General features: G+C 54.3%; 8 protein-coding genes across 8 annotated transcripts; 3 read left to right on the top strand and 5 right to left on the bottom strand.

Moving 5' to 3' along the window:
* Positions 1 to 1,135: 1,135 nt before the first annotated feature.
* On the top strand, positions 1,136 to 2,404 carry BO66DRAFT_387857 (asparaginase ahrA). The gene is made up of 2 exons (XM_025646409.1): positions 1,136 to 1,354; positions 1,405 to 2,404. Exons 1-2 carry the CDS (start codon positions 1,186 to 1,188, stop codon positions 2,373 to 2,375), a joined length of 1,140 nt encoding a protein of 379 aa, XP_025508923.1. The 5' UTR covers positions 1,136 to 1,185; the 3' UTR covers positions 2,376 to 2,404.
* A 37-nt stretch (positions 2,405 to 2,441) lies between these two features.
* On the bottom strand, positions 2,442 to 4,822 carry BO66DRAFT_387858 (uncharacterized protein; the record flags this gene model as incomplete). The annotated part of the gene is made up of 4 exons (XM_025646410.1): positions 2,442 to 3,514; positions 3,575 to 3,988; positions 4,055 to 4,256; positions 4,304 to 4,822. The coding sequence occupies 4 exons, from the start codon at positions 4,817 to 4,819 to the stop codon at positions 2,514 to 2,516; spliced, it is 2,133 nt and encodes a 710-aa protein (XP_025508924.1). The 3' UTR covers positions 2,442 to 2,513.
* A 1,357-nt stretch (positions 4,823 to 6,179) lies between these two features.
* On the top strand, positions 6,180 to 9,305 carry BO66DRAFT_311926 (P-loop containing nucleoside triphosphate hydrolase protein; the record flags this gene model as incomplete). Its single annotated transcript, XM_025643343.1, has 6 exons — positions 6,180 to 8,019; positions 8,083 to 8,126; positions 8,199 to 8,301; positions 8,360 to 8,419; positions 8,571 to 8,726; positions 8,788 to 9,305. Coding segments are annotated over 6 exons (2,721 nt in total), but the record flags the coding sequence as incomplete, so codon positions are not given.
* A 612-nt stretch (positions 9,306 to 9,917) lies between these two features.
* BO66DRAFT_387860 (DUF1993 domain-containing protein) lies at positions 9,918 to 10,647 on the bottom strand. The gene has a single exon (XM_025646411.1). The coding sequence runs from the start codon at positions 10,556 to 10,558 to the stop codon at positions 10,046 to 10,048; it is 513 nt and encodes a 170-aa protein (XP_025508926.1). The 5' UTR covers positions 10,559 to 10,647; the 3' UTR covers positions 9,918 to 10,045.
* Positions 10,648 to 10,945: 298 nt separating this feature from the next.
* On the bottom strand, positions 10,946 to 12,134 carry BO66DRAFT_407791 (putative cellulose-binding GDSL lipase/acylhydrolase; the record flags this gene model as incomplete). The annotated part of the gene is made up of 4 exons (XM_025649078.1): positions 10,946 to 11,271; positions 11,326 to 11,465; positions 11,531 to 11,888; positions 12,098 to 12,134. The coding sequence occupies 4 exons, from the start codon at positions 12,132 to 12,134 to the stop codon at positions 10,946 to 10,948; spliced, it is 861 nt and encodes a 286-aa protein (XP_025508927.1).
* Positions 12,135 to 12,567: 433 nt separating this feature from the next.
* Positions 12,568 to 13,593, bottom strand: BO66DRAFT_417159 (aromatic alcohol reductase; the record flags this gene model as incomplete). The annotated part of the gene is made up of 3 exons (XM_025649655.1): positions 12,568 to 13,033; positions 13,080 to 13,513; positions 13,555 to 13,593. The coding sequence occupies 3 exons, from the start codon at positions 13,591 to 13,593 to the stop codon at positions 12,568 to 12,570; spliced, it is 939 nt and encodes a 312-aa protein (XP_025508928.1).
* Positions 13,594 to 14,108: 515 nt separating this feature from the next.
* Positions 14,109 to 15,498, top strand: BO66DRAFT_387862 (NAD-dependent epimerase/dehydratase family protein). Its single transcript, XM_025646412.1, has one exon. It carries the CDS (start codon positions 14,502 to 14,504, stop codon positions 15,342 to 15,344), a length of 843 nt encoding a protein of 280 aa, XP_025508929.1. The 5' UTR covers positions 14,109 to 14,501; the 3' UTR covers positions 15,345 to 15,498.
* A 769-nt stretch (positions 15,499 to 16,267) lies between these two features.
* On the bottom strand, positions 16,268 to 17,548 carry BO66DRAFT_282104 (geranylgeranyl pyrophosphate synthetase; the record flags this gene model as incomplete). Its single annotated transcript, XM_025643074.1, has 2 exons — positions 16,268 to 17,280; positions 17,347 to 17,548. Coding segments are annotated over 2 exons (1,215 nt in total), but the record flags the coding sequence as incomplete, so codon positions are not given.
* Positions 17,549 to 17,791: the final 243 nt, after the last annotated feature.

A 17,791-nucleotide genomic window follows, 5' to 3' on the forward strand; every position in this document is an offset into this window, starting at 1 on the left:
ACTAGATGCTAGAATCGCTTGGAGACTGTTGTAGACAGTCAGAATGTTGGAGTCGCGGATGAGTGGGTTTGTGTTTGCACGCTTGTGTGTTTGCATGTTTGCATGTTTGCATGTTTGCATGTCTGTCCAATCACCCCATGCCATGTGATCGGGCGCCATTCTGCCTAAGGCCATCATAATCTTGCTTCCTCAATCTATCTTCTCTCCATGGTACCTTAGAATCAAGTTAACCCTGAATGACTCTGAATAATACCGGAAATAGACCTGGCTAAACAGCTCAAACTATCTGTCATTTTCATTACTCATTCTTCAAATTGTAATGGCCATCGATCACTTCCATAACGAGCGCTGCTCCCGCGCAGTAGTAAGTAAGCACCTTGCCGGATGTGCCGGATCTCTCGATGCTACTCTTATCGGATCAAATCTTCTTTGAATTTATGTACTACGCGGTAGGTATATCAGGCATAACAATTTAAATAAAGTCAACCAACCTAAAAGGGTTTTTATCAGGCAGTAGCGGACTGCACCACAAACCAGCTAGTGCCCAGGACCAGGATACATTACTCCACAAGAGCCAGTAAATTGAGCACCTGGATCAGAGTAGGACGAAGAATAAAAGAACCCAAGACACAGAAAAGTGCAGATATAGAATGTTCCGATAGCGTATGTCAAGACACCTGACAAGCTCATATCTGTAATACTAACATCCCGGTCCATTGATTGCGGCGAACCAGGTGTATGGATACCTATAGGGTCTCGATGTCGGACTGATAAGACCGCGTGGGGAAGCTTTTTCTTATCAGCTTATCAGCTGTGGCTCATCCATCCATCCATCCATCCTGCACTGGCAAGGTCCCCACCACAACGGAATCCGACATCGGGTTCGGCTTCCAGGTTCTCCAACTCCTCCAACTGCTCCAAAAAGCACCCAGCCAGCCCCACGCTGCGATAGTGAAGCCATTGGCCGACCTGATGGTTGATCTTAGATAACCGCCAAGCGGGATCGAACTGCCAAGCTGGATAGATTCAAGACGGAAGCATGCACTAAGATAATTGCCAAGATAGACTCAAAAATGATAACCGGCGATGATGCCAAGATGAACAGCGGATGAAGGTATAAATTGCATGCGGGTCTCTGCTGATACTCCGCCTTCTTCATCACAATCATCTACATTCTCGATCACTATGGCTATCAAGTCTGTTGTGCTCTCCGCGCTGGCGACGTTGGCGTCGGCTTCACCTCTCCTTCATGCTCGTGACAGCAATAGCACAACTTATGTCTTCACCAACTCCAATGGCTTGAATTTCACTCAGATGAACGCTTCCTTGCCCAATGTGACCATCTTCGCGACGGGTAAGCCAAGCCCCCCTGCCTCCTGCCTGCTACCACTAACATCGCCGCAGGAGGAACCATCGCCGGCTCCGACTCGAGCTCGACCGCCACCACCGGATACACCTCGGGGGCTGTGGGCGTGTTGACCCTCATCGATGCCGTCCCGTCCATGCTCGACGTGGCCAACGTGGCCGGGGTGCAGGTCGCCAACGTCGGCAGCGAAGACATCACCTCAGACATCCTGATCTCCCTGTCCAAGGACATTACCCGGATGGTGTGCGACGATCCGACCATGGCGGGTGCGGTGATCACCCACGGCACCGACACGCTGGAGGAGTCGGCCTTCTTCATGGACGCGACGGTCAACTGCGGCAAGCCCGTCGTCATTGTTGGTGCCATGCGTCCCTCGACGGCCATCTCGGCCGATGGACCCTTCAACCTGCTCGAGGCCGTCACCGTGGCCGCCTCCCCCAAAGCCCGCGACCGCGGCGCCATGGTCGTCATGAACGACCGCATCGCCTCCGCCTACTATGTCACCAAGACCAACGCCAACACCATGGATACCTTCAAGGCCATGGAGATGGGCTTCCTGGGCGAGATGATCTCCAACAACCCCTTCTTCTTCTATCCGCCTGTCACCCCCACCGGCAAGGTGCCCTTCGACATTGCCAATGTCACTGAAATCCCGCGCGTGGACATCCTCTTCTCCTACGAGGATATGCACAACGACACGCTATACAATGCGGTCGAGAGTGGCGCCAAGGGTATTGTGGTTGCCGGAGCCGGAGCCGGAGGCGTCACCACCTCCTTCAACGCCGCCATCGAGGATGTCATCAACCGGCTGGAGATCCCCGTGGTGCAGAGTATGCGCACGGTGAATGGTGAGGTGCCGCTGTCGGATGTCAGCAGCGACACCGCCGCGCATATCGCCAGTGGGTACTTGAACCCCCAGAAGTCGCGCATTCTGTTGGGTCTCTTGCTGGCCGAGGGCAAGAACCTGACCGAGATTGCCGATGTGTTTGCCTTAGGCACGAACGCTTAAATGGGGGATTGAATGATGATGATGATGAACTGGTCTCGCTGGAGGCGAGCTCAATGACTGTATATAATCTCATGATAGATAGAATTCAATTGATGATCATGGTCACTACCTCGATGCTTGGTCAACCCCTCGCAGCAATTACTCCTCCTCGTCGCTGGTGTCATCCCCACGCACCAAGTCCGTACCAAACTCCATCTCCCCGATATCGTCCGCTTCCTCCAGCGCATCAAAGTCTAGCAAACAGTCATCATTGTCTAGAAACGCGCTATGGAACGTATCCGTGACCTCCGCGCTCGTGGCCAGGACCTTGACTTGACACGCCACGGACTTCTCGCGAGATAGCCCTAACAGCGTCTTCAGCACGCGAAGCATGTCGCGTTCGTGCTCGTCCGTCTCGTACCATCCGATCTCATCCACGATGACGATGACTTTGACTCCCTTGGGGAGTTTGCGAACCAGCCAGATAAGCAGCTTGCAAAGCCCGTCGGTGATGAGGTTTCGTGGGTCGCGGAGGTAGGTTTCGATTTCTTGGACGGTGTCCTGGTCGAAATCATGCTGCTGCAGCAGCTGGGCGAGAAAGGCTTTAGTTACCCCTCTTCCAACTGCGGTGTTGCCGTGGTGATCGGTTTCGTGAAGGGAGCAGAACCAGGTTAGACGCAGGTGTCCTGGTTGGCTTTCCAGCGCTGCGTAGATCAAGGCAGACAGGAGAGAGACTGCGGAGACCTCGCAGCCCTCGGACTCGGCGTCTCCTTCGATGAGAAGCTCGCGAGATGCTGGGTATGTAAGCCATCGTCGGAATTCACCCGTCGTGAGCGCTGACTCTGCGCGTCGTCGCGCAGCGGGTGCAATGCGCGCGCGATGAGACAGGATGTAGGCCACGTCTTGGGCTTCGGAGGCGGTCACATTGAGCATAGCCAGGAGGTCAGCCACGGTGACTGATGGAGGGAGTGGTTCGGGAGTGGCTGGTGCAGAGGGCGCGATGAGCTGGGGGGCTTGCATCCAGGTACCAGGAGGATACTGGGGCAATGGGAGGAAATTAGGGTAGAAGGGCACTTGGGTCGTTGGAGGTATCCAGGGCGAACAGGCAATGGGCTGTGCCAGAGGCTGTGGACTTGGAGTGTTGCGCTTCCTCAGTTCATCTGGGATTGGGATCCACTTGGTTAACGGTACTCATAGCACTGGTGATAGAATGAACCTACCCCAAAGGTGCTCGAGGAGATGGTTAGTCTCGTCAGACTGTCTTCTTGCCATCTCTTCTCTCCGTCTCTCCCGCTCCTCCCTCTTCCTCTCTCTTTCTTCCCATTGCTTCTCGCGTTCCTCTGCCACCTGGAATAACCCGTTCAGATGATTGAGCATCCGGGTCATCTGCTGGTCTGCAAGGCGCTGGCGGTCTTTCTTGGCCTCGTCCAGCTTGTCCGAATTGGCGAGAGTGACTGCTGCCGTGACCTCCTTACCCCGGATCAAGTCTTCCAGCGCCACGCGGGTGCTGTGCATCTCTGCTTTGCGCGCCTGATTTGCCAGCTTTGAGCTGTGCTTCTGGATTACATCAATGCTGCCCAGGAGCTTGTCCTGGTACTCACTGCCCTGCGCCAGACTGCGCCAGGTCCGCGAGACTGAAGACATGTGAAAGTTAGTGGTCGAGCGGCTCATTCAATCTGGATAACAATAGCAACCCATACACTCGTGGCTCAAGAAGAAGGCGATCGCATTCTCGATCGCCTGGAATATCGCGACCACCAAGGTGATCGACGTCTTCCGGATGATTCTGTCTCTGGGGAACGTCGCCATGAAGAACTCAATACTCTCAAAGTCGTCCTCCAACGCCTCAGGCTCGAACGCCGTGGTCACCTTCTCGCGCACTTTCGAGGCCATTGCCGCCGCCTGCACCCAATCAGTATCTGAACCAACCACGACACGGTGCTACTTACATCCAGCAGGATGTCTATGGTCGCAATGAAAGGGGAAATATATTCCACCTGAGCAAGTAGCTTGCTCACCATCTTCGCTTGCTCGGTGTGGTCCGCCGCTTTGCGATAGACCTTTTTGAACAACCCCTTCGCCGTGGTCCGCTTCGGCACCTCATAATGGCTCTGCGCCTTGTCGAGTTGGCTTCGCACCCCCTCCCAGTTGGATTGACTGCGGATACTGCATCCCTTGGTGATCAAGGGCCCAGCCTCGGGATATTTCTTCCTCAACTCGGTCATACAGTCTGGAAAGATGTCCGACCAGAATCTCATCGCGTCGACTGCTGGAAGAGCTGGTCGCGGCGGGATGATATCGTCTTCAATCGGACTGGTGGAAATGGCGGTTGGGGAGACATACTGTCCCCCCTTACAGTCATACTTGATGCCGGGATGGTCGAAAACTGGGTTGATTTGGGGCAGGTGGTGGTCGATGAAGTCTACCGAGGCGGTGCGTGTCGGGGGGTTGCCTGGTGCACCCATGGCTAGTCCCCGAAGACTTTGTCGCTGGATTGCGTTTTCTAAAAAGAATCTCGTCTCTCAGATTCGAGTAACAACTTTGGGGTCCGTTATGTAAGACTTCTGAGGGCAAGACTGTACGCTTGAAATTAAGTTGTGGCGGGAGGTGGTGGGAAGCTCCCAGCGCGGGACATCTCCAGTCCCAGCCTTCGCTCCGAGCAGCTGCCAAGGCTAGCTACTTGCTAACGATCGAGGCTGATCTTGAGCAATACTCCAGACAAAGCCAGGTGGGGATCATGTCCCGATGGATGGAGTAAAGTCAAGACACATCGAGGTGGAAGGGGAGCGGTGCCAGGTGACTGCAGATACAGCCCCGCGGACATGCAGGATCAGAGGATGCAGAATCAATACGGGCTTGAGGGGCTCGGGTGGCAGTGTGGGAAACAGTGATTGGAGTGAAGATCGTCCCAAGACGTGTGAATGGCGTGCAATTTGGCCAACCTGCATTAGCGTGTCTGGCAAGTTGAGTGCAGTGCATCCCAGCCTTGCCCTAGCTGGCCCCGCCCATTTCCAATCACAGGTTGTTTACCATTCACTGTCCAGAGAACCCATCTGCACGGGCAGCAGTACACGGACCGGCAAGCAGTTGGGATGTCAGGAAAATGATTAAGAATCTACTCGAGCTGTTGCTGTTCCGCTGATTAATTCTCTCTTGTGGAAACGTGGCTGTCATCTGGACAGGCGGACATGGAATAGCCTCGTAAGCACTAGGGGCAAACGGGAAGTCAAGATGGGGGCGATTGCGCTCGGTCCCGCTTGCACGCTAACCCTCATCTTATCTCTGCACTGGGTCTCTAATTTAAAGTACCAAGTACCCATGCTCCCATCCAGCCTTGACCTCATGTCCTTGCAAACTATCTTTGCTTGTATCCTCCACACTAACAGCTGATTGAGACGGAGCCGCTCCAGTTGCGCCATGGCGGTCGTCGAAAGCCCAAACGGAGTTGATCTGCTGCAGCGCAGTGCCAGCCCCATTGCAGCACTCGACTCAACTGCTGGCAGTGGAGACAGCCATACAGCGACTAGCGATGCGTCTTCCGAGAGCTCGAATGTGTCGCCACATGGCGAACCTAGTCTAGATGCCTCTCAGGCAGCATCAGCGAAGCACGAAGCAGAGCCTACAATCCAGGTTGCCGACCTACACAAGCAGATCCAAATAATCCAAGAGCAGTTGGAGAACGAGCGGGCGCAACGGAGGATGATGGCGGAGCGAGCGATGGGACCGAGTGGGATGGGTGGTGCTTCGTGGAGTCGACCATGGTTGTATGAGTGGGACATGTTCCGGCCAGAGACCTACTCCGACCAGAACAGCAGATCCTACTACATGAGCCGTGTGACCGAGCCTATCGTCACCGATATGGCCCAGGTGCATGAGCGCAAGCGGATCATGATGGGGGTGGTCGAGGCGGAGCTCAAATGGCTCAAGAACGAGGACGACGCCTACACAACCATGGTGAAGGAGAAGGAGGACCTCAAGACGGAAAACACCCAGTTGACGGAACGGTTGACCATGATAGAAGCCCAAGTGCGCCAGTGGGATCCCAATCTGCTCTCCGAGAAGAAACCCACCAAGCATTCCAAGGCAACGGAGAAGAAAGGGGGGGGTGAGGACAATGAGGATGATGAGGATGACTCGTCCGTGAAGTCCCAGCAGTGGCCGACGGCACAGCTCAATCGCGTGGAATGGGCTTCCTTTTCTGCCCCTTATCATCAAGTGAAGGAGACCTTCGCCATCGATGTGTTGGAAGGGGAACCGGTCATTAGCTTCATGTCCTATTACCGCCCCTGGTGGACCATGAAGAAGAGCGTCTCGGAGGAGACAAAGGCCCCTGCAGCCAAGAAGAGACTTGCCCCACCTGGCCAGGGGCCCATGCCCGAACGCATTCGCATCAATTCCCGGCAGATCCTCAAGATTCTTCAGAAGCTGGAACCGGATAACTTCACTGACGAGGACGAATCCCTGATTATGATTCGGCCGTTCAAGGCCCTGGTGTTCTTTGAAGATCAGCTCCGCCAGATCCATCAGGTGCTTCTGGAGAAGCATCGAGGGGCACAGTCGAAGTCGCCCGAGGCGAAAAAGGACGAGGAGACAGCAGGCTCAGGGGAGAAAGAAGCTCGCCCCAGCTCTCCAACCACCGCAGACCGACCGGAAGAAAACCGGGAAGGCGAGGAAAACCAGGGCAACCCCGTGAGCGAGGTACTGAAAGACGAGTTCACCTCTTCAGAAACCGCACTCGAGCAACTGCAGGTGTTGATTAATTTTCTTGACTTGGATGTGAAAGCCAAGATGGACTACGTCCGCAGCGAGCAATGCCACCGGGTCTCCTTTGCTGATGTCTGGTATCTTTTTCGACCCGGGGATGAGGTTGTCGACCAGGTAGGGAAGCAGGCATATCGGGTCATCGGCGTCACCAGCTCGCCGCATAAAGTGATGTCTCCCTACCGAAACTGGGAAACATCCAGCAAAGATGAGCCCACTGTGATGCTGCAATGCGTTCATATCGACTTTGACGGTAAATATCTCGGGCCGGTGCTGCAAACGTTCCGGATCGCACGGTTCGACGGCGAGAAGGCCATCACCTCGCTTCGCGTCTTCCCTATCCGCCTGGCGGGCACGAGAGCGGGCGACCTGACGAGCATCGTGGATGTTCGCCAAAAGCTCATCGCCCGTGGCAAGATGTTCATTGATGTCTTGGCCAAGAAGCACATGCACTACAGTGGACTGACGCTGGAGACTCGCGATGAAGTGGACGGCCAAGTGGTGATTGACTTCGAGAAGGCCTTTGAGAGCGAAGACAAATCCAAGCAGCCCGCCGAACTTGGCGACAATAACGGCGGGGATGGTGGAGAGGAAGAGCTGGAGAAGGTGTGGCGGCCAAAGATCCGCAGTCTGATCAGCATCGAGGTCCCTGATAATCCGGCATCCGACTGCACGGCCGCGTGCTGCGCCAGAGAACGCGTCCACAAAGACCTCTACGCCGAGCAGAAGCGGAACGAACACTATCGCAACAGCCTCATTCCGGAGGAGCTATCCCAGCAGCCCTCTGCTGCCATTTACCCTCGGTTGAAGAATTCCCGAGCCTCCGACGACGCCCTTTCAGATGATGATTTTGTGATCATGAGTTATCGAGTGTTCGGCTTCAGTCTGCGAAGTCGCAAATGGGGTATGCCACAGCCGTGTCCGGAGACTGTAGAGTGTAGTAGCTAATGTGCCTTTCCTTCTGCAGAAAAGCTTGACCTCACCCATCTCAGCTATATTCGAGGCATCCGGGTGGAGAGCAAGGGCGAGGACCAAGGCAAACCGCAAGTCCGAGAGACGGCTTTCGATCAGCTGGTGCTGGAGGAAGGCCACAAGAAGATGCTCTTGTCTTTGGTCGCACAACATTACCGTGACAAGGAGTCACCCACCGCTGCGAATGAGCAAGTGGATATTGTGCGCGGAAAAGGTCGGTCTGGATGGGAGGTTGTATGCCGCTAGTATCGATGCTGATGGTTGGACGTTAGGCAAGGGACTGATTATTCTACTCCACGGCGCTCCCGGGGTGGGTAAGACCACCACGGCAGGTGCGTATGAAGTTTTCCTTCCTGGTTGAGGAGATAATTGACCTTTGACACAGAGGGCGTGGCCGAGCTCTTTGAGAAGCCTCTTTTCCAGATCACTTGCGGTAAGCTTATTTGTCCCACAGCTCAAGCTGTCAACTGACTCCCATTGTAGGTGACTTGGGCACCACGGCCGAGAGCGTCGAGCATGCTCTCGAAACAAACTTCGCCTTGGCTCATCGATGGGGCTGTATCCTCTTGCTGGATGAAGCTGACGTGTTCCTGGCGAAGAGAACGCCCCAGGATTTCAAGCGGAATGGCTTGGTGTCCGGTATGTTCGAAAGTCCGCGAGCATCGAAGAAAGGCTTGAGATTCCTGACCCATGTTTCTAGTCTTTCTGCGGGTGCTTGAATACTATGCCGGAATTCTCTTCCTCACGACAAACCGTATTGGCGACTTCGACGAGGCGTTTGGATCCCGCATCCATATCAGTCTTCACTACCCCCAGTTGACGCTCCCAGCCACGAGAGAGATTTTCTTGCTGAACATGAGGCTCATCCAGCAGCGATTCACGGAAAAGAAGCGAAACATTACGGTCGATCGGGACGCCATCCTGGCGATGGTGGAGAAGTATTGGAAGACGCACAAGAAGATGCGCTGGAACGGCCGACAGATCCGCAATGCGTGTCAGACAGCTTTGGCCCTGGCGGAATTTGAGGCTGGAGGCGGCAGTCATGAGAAGATCATTGATCCGACCGCAGAGGTCAGACTTAGCGTCACGCATCTCGAGACAGTATCCAAGGCCTATCTTGAGTTCATGCAGTATCTGAGGAAGCTCTACAAGGTGGATCAAGACCGCTTGGCGCAGCGACGGGGTGTCCGGGCGAGGGAGCTGGATGACAAGAAAATGAACTTTACGGATGATGAGGAGGAGCATTCAGATTTCGATGAAGAAGCAGACATATTCTCCCTAGGCAAAAAGACCTCCTCGTCCAACCCGGAGACGCCGACGCCAGGGCTACTCTCACCCTCCGCCCTCTCTCAGTCCCTCCCGCTGAACTCGTCACCCACGCCTGTGTCGCCATTCAACGGCATTACCAGTGCATTGCAAGAGACTAGCCCTGCGCCCCAAGCAACAGCTCCGCCAAGCTTTCCCGGCTATCCCTCTCAACTACCTGGATACCCTCAGGCGTTCCCCCAGGGATGGCCCCAGGCAGCTCCGCCGCAAATGCAGGCAGGCTTCGGGTACGGGCAGCAGCCGCAGCAGCCGCAACAGCCGCAACAGCCACCTCAGCAAATGGCGCAAATGTGGCAGAATATGAACCCAGCCATGTGGCAGCAAGCCATGCTTCAGGGCCAGATGCCCCCTCTACCAGGGATGGGTCCAGGAATGCCAGGCCAGCAGCCACCCCCGGGAGGACCTGGAGCCGAGAAGCCTTAGGATCTTGAGAGTGGAAGCTGCGCGGGTGTGTACACCCATTTACACTTGTAAAATTACTGGAGAACTATATTGTATGGAATACCAACCAGATTTCATTTCGCTTAATATGTACATCATCATCGACAAAAGGCCCCGCTTCACAAGCCTTTCTGCAGCGGGGATCAACCTCAGAAAACACTAAACAAGCACTCGCAATCGATCCCAAACATTCAAGCAAGGAAGCTCTTCAGGTAATCCAGCTTGCCAAGGGGCACACCCTGAGCCCGCAGGATGGCGTACGCGGTCGTGATGTGGAAATACACATTGGGCAGCCCGAAGTTGAGGGCGTAGGACTCGGGAGTGAACTCGACCTCGTGGTCGCCCAGGGGCGCCTTGAACGCCGTCTGCTCCTTGCCGGCAAAGCCCGCCGGGGTGAGCTGCTGGATCTCAGCGAGGGTGGCGTCGATGCTGGCGTAGAGCTCCTGGTAGGTCTTGGCCTCGGGCAGGGGAGCGGGGGGCTCCACGAGCTGGGTGCGGGCGATGGTCTTGCGGATGTTGAGCACGGTGGCGAAGATCTGAAAGGAGAGGGGCTTCATGTCCTCGTGGAGACGGGCGTTGAGGAGGGTGTCAAGTGCGATGCCCTTCTCGGTGGCATGCTCCTCGCCCTTCTTGAGAATGTGGGAGAGGGTCTGGAGACCATTGGTGAAGGTCGGGATGGTGATGGTGTACACGGTAGAAGACATGTTTGCGAGAAGTGTTATTGGAAGGGGATGGTGTGATTGAGTCCGATGATGATTGCTTGGTTCATACCATGTAAGTTACTGAGTAGTTGGTCTTATAGTTGGTATCTTAATAGTGATCTTACTATTATTGTGGGGAAGGGAAAGGGGGTGGGGAATTAAATTAGTAATCATCAGGCTTCCATCAAATTCTATCCTCAGATTGAGGAGGGAGGGGGGTCAGCTTCGCTGCTTCACCACCTAACACCACCTTTCGAGTCTGACAAATCAACATAGATTTGCTTCTTGAGAAGAGTTCATTACTAATCTGGTGTCTTAGAGGCTGACTAGCGGTCAGATCAAGTAAGCGTTCCCATGGTTGTGATAAAGTATTGTCCCCGAGCAAGAGACTCAAGTAAAGAAGCTTCCCTTCCATGCAGCTGCGACTGCCTGAGCCACAGCATCCTGGATCACAATCCCCGGATGAAAGTCGTTGAACCAGAGACACGTCACGCCGTCGGAATTCCAACAGTCCGCCGCGGCTCCGCCGCTGTCCAGGATATTGTTGAAAGCCGGCTGTGTGTCAACGACCTTGACGATGGCGTCGTGATGGGTTTGAGCGAGTGCCTCGGCTTTCTCGACGAGGATTGTGTTCCAGTGCTCAATGGCAGCTTTCAGGCGAGGGATCGTGTAATCCGGATCCGACCCTTGCATGATGTTCGGCGTGCGTTCGATCGCTGTACACCAGATAGTCAGAGAGGAGCTTCAGGGCCAGGGAATGGGGAGCATACGAGGGACAGTCAAGAGAGCAAAGTTACGGGCGCCACCCTGATACACATGCTCGATTTGCTCGAAGAGCTGATCCAGAATCTCCCTTTCCAAGGCGGCGGCGCTGGTTTGGTACCAGGATCCTGCCACGTCGTTGACGCCTCTGGTATGGTCAGCATGGGATACTTTCTGAGCGTCGATCACTCAACCTAGCAAGGGCAGCCTTACATCCAAACTGCGAAAAGAGTGTTCTTCGCATCCCATGGTGCCCAAGAAGGTGGTGGGGATAAATACTCCTGAAACTCGTCTACCTGATCAATGATGGAGTACACCGTCGGGAGATACGGCGCAACGAGCGAAGCATTGACTGTAGCTCCTCCATAGGCGAGATTGTAGCTCAGGAGCAGGGAGTTGTTGTATTTGGCAACGATGTCAGAGATCCAGTTGGTTCCTCCAGACGCAGTCCACCCCGGATAAGGAGGGTTTCCGAGCGGGTTCGCAGCGGAGGGCTTGGTGCCGGTGATATTAAAGGTGGTGGACGTGTATGAATCTCCGAAACTGATCACATACTTGGTCGTAGCAGCGGCTGACCAGGCTAAGGCCAAGCTTGCCCCGGCAAAGCCAAATAGTGTTTTCATCTTGCCAGACAGGATCGACTACCTCGAGGACTCCGACCAACCAATGTCGAGTCACTGTCGAGGCATATATCCCCATCCAAAGGGAGCGATGATCGGGTAGGGTGGGGATCGCTAGATATAAACAGAAAAGGGAGAATATCAGAAGCATGTCTCCTACAGTCATGCTGGATCCAGAGGTTCGATGGCAGACGCATTGGGCCAATCAGTGTTTGTGGCTTGCAGGTATACTTCAGTTTCATTAATGTTCTCTGGCACTATCCCCAATTAGCAACGGAGCTTCTGGGACAGGCTCGGAGTAAGCACTCGGTGGGGACAAATCTTGTACTGCATGAAAAGTGCGCATGTTCCGTGTCTAAGTGACCACGGGCTTGGCAATTCTCTGGCATTGGGCTTTCATAGAATCAGGTAGGCCTGCAATGGCACTGTGCTGCATCAGGGCGACCCTCCGCCCGACATTTATTTGAATTTCAACACAAGATCTGAAGTAGTTCGTAACCACATTGCCATCTTCGAAAGGCAAGGTCTATATCTTATAAAATGAAGATGTGCACGTGAGTTAAAGCTCCCGACAATATCCTGAAACGCCAGATGGTCACAATCCCACAAATGACGAGCCTGTTAGAGCGATCAGAATCCTGGATGTCCGACCTCAGCGAGTGCCTCCTTGACCACTTCGTCCAAATGCCTCTCCGGCAATCCGAGCTCCTGGTTGCGCACCGGCCGCACGGGTTCGAAGTGACCACTGTATTCGCCCTGTGTGAACCCAATGTTGATCAGGCCGTAGCCAGCAAAAGCGTCACCCTGCTCCCACGCGGCCTTGAGAGTGGGGATCAGCTCCTTGGTATTGATAGACTTGCGCTGCCATTGCTCCCCGGTCAGCCGCTCAATGGTCTCCACGAGCTCCTTCTGGGAGGTGGCAAAGTCACTGGTGAAGACGATCTGGTTGGCGGTAGAGCTGGGGTTCAGCAGGATCCGGTTCAGCGTGAGGGCGGTGTTATCGAGGGTCGTCGTCGAGAACTTGCCGGTGCCGTCATCGGTCAAAGTCATGGTGCGGTTGGAGTAATCCAGACCGAGGAAGTTATTGCGAAGGGACCTACCTTCATTAGCGACGAATCTTGCTGAGTGAAGGGAGCACGTACCAGCCAATCCACATGCCACAAGCAATGGCCGTCCAAGTCAGGCCATTGGCCTCTTTCGACCGGAGGTACGCTTGCACTTGCCCCTTGTCCTTGAAAACTGGAGAGAGTTCCTGTGCAGCGGGGGTGTTGTTATCCAACCCGTATTCCGATGGCACAAAGCGCTTGACACCCGCGGTGATGGCGGCGTCAATGAACTTCAGCTGCTCGGCGACCGAGAAACTTGTGATGGCATTGACAACCGCATCTTGGCCTTGGAAGGCCTTGATCAGGTCTTCCTGGGGGTAAGAGTCCGGGATGGTGATGATGTTGGCAGTGGATGGAAGACTGGCGCGGGCTTTAGATGACTCTCTGGTGAGAACGCTGACTTTGAATGTTGGCTCAGACAGTAGTGACTTGAGCAGAACACTTCCCAGTGAGCCACCTCCCTGTGCAGACTGATTAGCAAAGATTTCTGGTATCAGACAGGCGGCCATACCCCGACGAGGATGATATTCTTGTAGCCCTGTTCGCTCATGGTGAGAAAGTCGGTATCGGTCTAAGTATCCGTGAGAGAAGAGAGGTGAGTAGATGAGAGTGTAGTCGATTCGAACTATTGACGAGTCCGTTACTAGAACTATATATAGCGAACATTCGTCCTATACACATGGCGTGCTGGACGATCACTAATCTGGGTAAGCAGGAGCAGATCCCGGATCACTAATCGAGGAGGGTTTACGAGAGGGTCAGCCCGTAACTTATCGCCTAGTGCTGACTCTTGACATAGGTGCCATGGTCGGACTACTGGATAAGGTGCTTGGTCTGCTATCGCACGGGATTGGCATAGTATGGATTGCATACACAATCATTGATTGACTTGCATGCTTGCATGCTTGCATGTTTGCATGTCACATAGGCAAGAGGCTGGGCCCAGCATACACTTATGCAACGCATAAAGGCAATTGCAGCGCATCAGCATAGCATCTGCTGAGTAATTATGCATGGGCGGTGGAGCTGGAAATGATGTCAGCTTCCCGAAAGCTTTTGGTTTCCACTCTTCCCTTCCACAACCATCTCCACTTTCCTCTCTCTCTCTCTCTCTCTCTCTCTCTCGCGCGCGCGCGATAAGAAAACCTACCAACAGTCATCTTGTCGTCATGCATTGTTAACTGCCTCTCATCCACTCTACGCATCCCTTCTCGCTACCATCATTCTCGCGTCATGGACCTGAGCCATGCTTATGAGCCTCCCTGATGGCCCCTCATCATTGAGGCCTCAACAACCACCGCCTCCTCCTTCTCTTCCATGCATTGTCAAATCTCCCTCCATTCCATTCGAATCGCTCTGAATCCTCCCATCGTCGCTCGAATCATCCCTCCTCTCCGCTTATCTCCCGCACGAAACGCACGAAACGCACGAAGCTTCTCCCACACAAACCCGTTCGACATGAGAATCGCCATCACCGGTGCTCGCGGCACAGTCGGGCGTGAGGTCGTCAAGGCGGCTTCGAAAGCCGGCCATTCCACCGTCCAGGTCGACCGCACCGATACGGAGTACGATGGCACTCCTAACTCGGAAATGAAGACGGCGGATACCGCCAACGACTACCAGGCCACGCTCAACGCCTTCCAGGGCTGCGACGCCGTCATTCATCTGGCCGCGATTCCCGACCCCGTCGACAAGGGCGACGACCTCGTCCACAACAACAATGTCAACTCTGCCTTCAACGGGTTCCGTGCTGCCGCCGAGCTGGGCATCAAGCGCGTGTGCTACGCCTCCTCCGTCAATGCGATCGGGCTGGAATATGCCAACCGACCCCTCAAGTTCGACTACTTCCCCGTCGATGAAGAGGCCGAGTCCCGCCCGACGGACGCTTACGCGCTGGCCAAGGACGAAGCCGAGCTGCAGGCCCGTGCGTTTGCTCGGTGGTTCCCCGGGATGAACATTGCCTGCATGCGCATACATGCCGTGTCGTCGCGAGCCGAGGCGCAGCAGGGACACAAAGAAAACTGGGATACTGCAGCCGTGAAGAGTCTGTGGGGCTGGGTCAGTCCGCCGGCGACCGCGAGAGCGTGCCTGTTGGCCGTGGAGAACAGTGACAACTTGAAGGGATGTGAGGTCTTCAACATCGTCGCCCCAACGACTACGCAGGACACCCCGTCCAAGGACCTGGCCAAGAAGTACTACCCCGACGCAGAGATTCGAGGCGAGCTGTCGGGGAACCAGTCCCTCTTCGCCACCGACAAGGCAAAGAAGATCTTGGGATGGGTACATGACGAGAAGGAGTGACTCAATCGGGAAGCTATAATCTTTTCTCGTCTGTAGACTTTTGTTAAATGTCCTAGATTAGCGATTATAATGAAGACCGGATGGCACACGTGAAGTATAAACATGTACTTGTACCATCGCGATAGCAACTGCCGGTGGAGATATATAACGATCGGGTGATGTAGAGATAGAACCCATGCTCTTGGAACGCGGTGCCTTTACACCTGTTCATTGTAGCTCACTGTAGCTTACCCACATGATTGCCAAGCTCTACGACGTTTATGAACCTCACACGTCTTTGGATATACCTTGTTGAGCTGTTGACTTGGTTGTGGTGTGGTGGTCACTTGACTGGAAGAGGTGCTTACTCATCGGCTGCCGCCTTTCCCCGACCGCGTCGCGTTGTTTCTCCACCCTTCGTCTTCTTCTCTCCCAGTCTTCGACTTCTACGATGCTACCAAACATTATCATCTCACTCTCCACTCGATGACTAAATGACTACAAGTCCGAATCTTGACTGTAGTGTACGAAGTGGGTCAAGGAATCTACCCGGCCGCTTACGCGTCGATCGCGAGTTGCGTTCGCTACGCTCTCACTCTTGGCATTGATCCGGGTCGCACCCCGTATGCGAAGAGTGCTGAAGTGTATGGTAGCTAGTAAAGATTCGGTTGAGTTTGTACTTTGTGCAATTTGAAATCACAACGCTTCAGTTAACAGCTACATTAGTCTCATTAGCATTGGGTGCTCGGGATGGCCTTCCGCCACCGCGGAGCACAACTCGGTGACCTGCTGCCACGCTATTCCGAAGAGGATGCTGTATAGTCCTTCAAATCATGGTTGAATCGACGCTCTGACAGATGCGCATCACCATGTGTGTCAGAAAAACTGTCATCGTGCGAGGAAAAGCTTTCATCACCCGAAGACTCTAGGTCGTCCTCTTCAGTCCACCGGGCCTTCAATCCAGGAGACAAAGCTACCGGAGCGTCTCCAATCACTCGACGGATCTGAAGAGGCCCGGAATCCGTTCGGCACACTTCAAGCCGAGTCATTGAGCTTTTTGCATACTGCACAAGCTCATGAAGAACCCATGCCAGCCGCTTCAGTAGCTCTTGCTTGTCTCGCTCCCATTGCGTGATTTGGTCTCGCATGTCTTGCACCCGAATATCAGTGAACAAACCCCGGTCGTGATACGCCACGACCAGAGTTGGGATCTGTGACACCCAGAGGCGAGGACTCAGATCTGTCATATCGATCTCTTTTCTCACGGTACGGGTCTGGAAGTCAAACATTGAGCGTGTCTTGATGTCAATGATGGCGCTCTGGGAGATCGACCGTCCTCCTTCGCGAACTTTCAAATCTCCGGAGCTTTGGGCTGGTTCCACAGTGTGGTCTCCTCCGAGCTTACTTACCAGACTGTCAACTTCAGCCTCCAGAGTTTCATATGGCATTCTTCTTTCACTGTCAGAGCTACGGCACTCTTGTTGTTGCATCTTCTTCTCTGGGATGTATCCGTCCGACTCAAAACGAACGAGGAAATGAAGGCCACCAAAGTCATACTGAATGATTCGTTGATGGGACTCTGAACCGGCAAGACCAGGCCTCCAAATTGTGTACTCGTCCAGGAATGTGTGCCCGTACCCTCGAACATCAGGTATCAAGTCGGTTGGCGAGTTCTCCCGTCTAATGAAAAAAACGGTGTCGCCCACCGTTTCTAGGACAAACCTGAAGCTTTTGTCGACCCCTCGGGCAAAACGATTGAGATTGCCCAAAGTACTGGAGCAGGTCACAATATCGGTGTTGGCGAGATCATATTCGGGACACTGCTTTTCGATCGCTGTAAAGGCCGCCTCCCATGGATAGGCAGGATATCTAGCAGCATTTGGGTCACGTAAATACTCGCCACAGTCGGCTTGGAGTTGCCTGTCCTCGGTTGGGGGAGTCCAGACAGGTGGCTCGCCTAGCGACATGGGGTTTGTTAGCGTTGAAGTCTCAAGTTCAGCACTCCGGGGATCGAAAGCTATACCCGGAATTATGATTGACGGCGAATCGCGCCCCAACCATGTGTACGAGGTCAAGTACTCGCGTGAGGTAATCCGAGGACTCTCTTGAGATCTTCCAAGGTTATATTGCTCGATCTCCACAAGTAGTGGACCGCATGGAGGGGCCGGGGACTCGTAGACCGGTTCTGGTTTGCGCGTCTGGTGACCAAGCCCAAGCCGGCCCCGTCGCGAACCGCCACGAAAGCTGGCTCTGTAACGTCCTGTTGGAGCTCTCAACATTATCGCTGGCGATCACAATCGACAAGAAGTCAATATATCTGTTCATCGAAGAACCCCATCGGGCCGCGAGAGTCAGGGAGCATGGAGCGAACGGAAGCAGAAGAGACGAAGAACGAAAGACTTTCTTTGTGTCACATGAAGGCCCAAATGCCGGTTTCCAGCCAATTGCGCCACTGTGACATCTAAACC

This window comes from Aspergillus aculeatinus (genome assembly GCF_003184765.1).
Source record: "Aspergillus aculeatinus CBS 121060 unplaced genomic scaffold BO66scaffold_2, whole genome shotgun sequence".
NCBI classification, from domain to species: Eukaryota; Fungi; Ascomycota; class Eurotiomycetes; order Eurotiales; family Aspergillaceae; genus Aspergillus; species Aspergillus aculeatinus.

Coding starts and splice junctions, on each gene's coding strand:
- BO66DRAFT_387860 (XM_025646411.1), bottom strand. CDS start 10,558: ATGTCTTCTACCGTGTACACCATCACCATCCCGACCTTCACCAATGGT.
- BO66DRAFT_387857 (XM_025646409.1), top strand. CDS start 1,186: ATGGCTATCAAGTCTGTTGTGCTCTCCGCGCTGGCGACGTTGGCGTCG. Junction 1,355..1,404: donor TGTGACCATCTTCGCGACGG/GTAAGCCAAGCC, acceptor ACATCGCCGCAG/GAGGAACCATCGCCGGCTCC.
- BO66DRAFT_387862 (XM_025646412.1), top strand. CDS start 14,502: ATGAGAATCGCCATCACCGGTGCTCGCGGCACAGTCGGGCGTGAGGTC.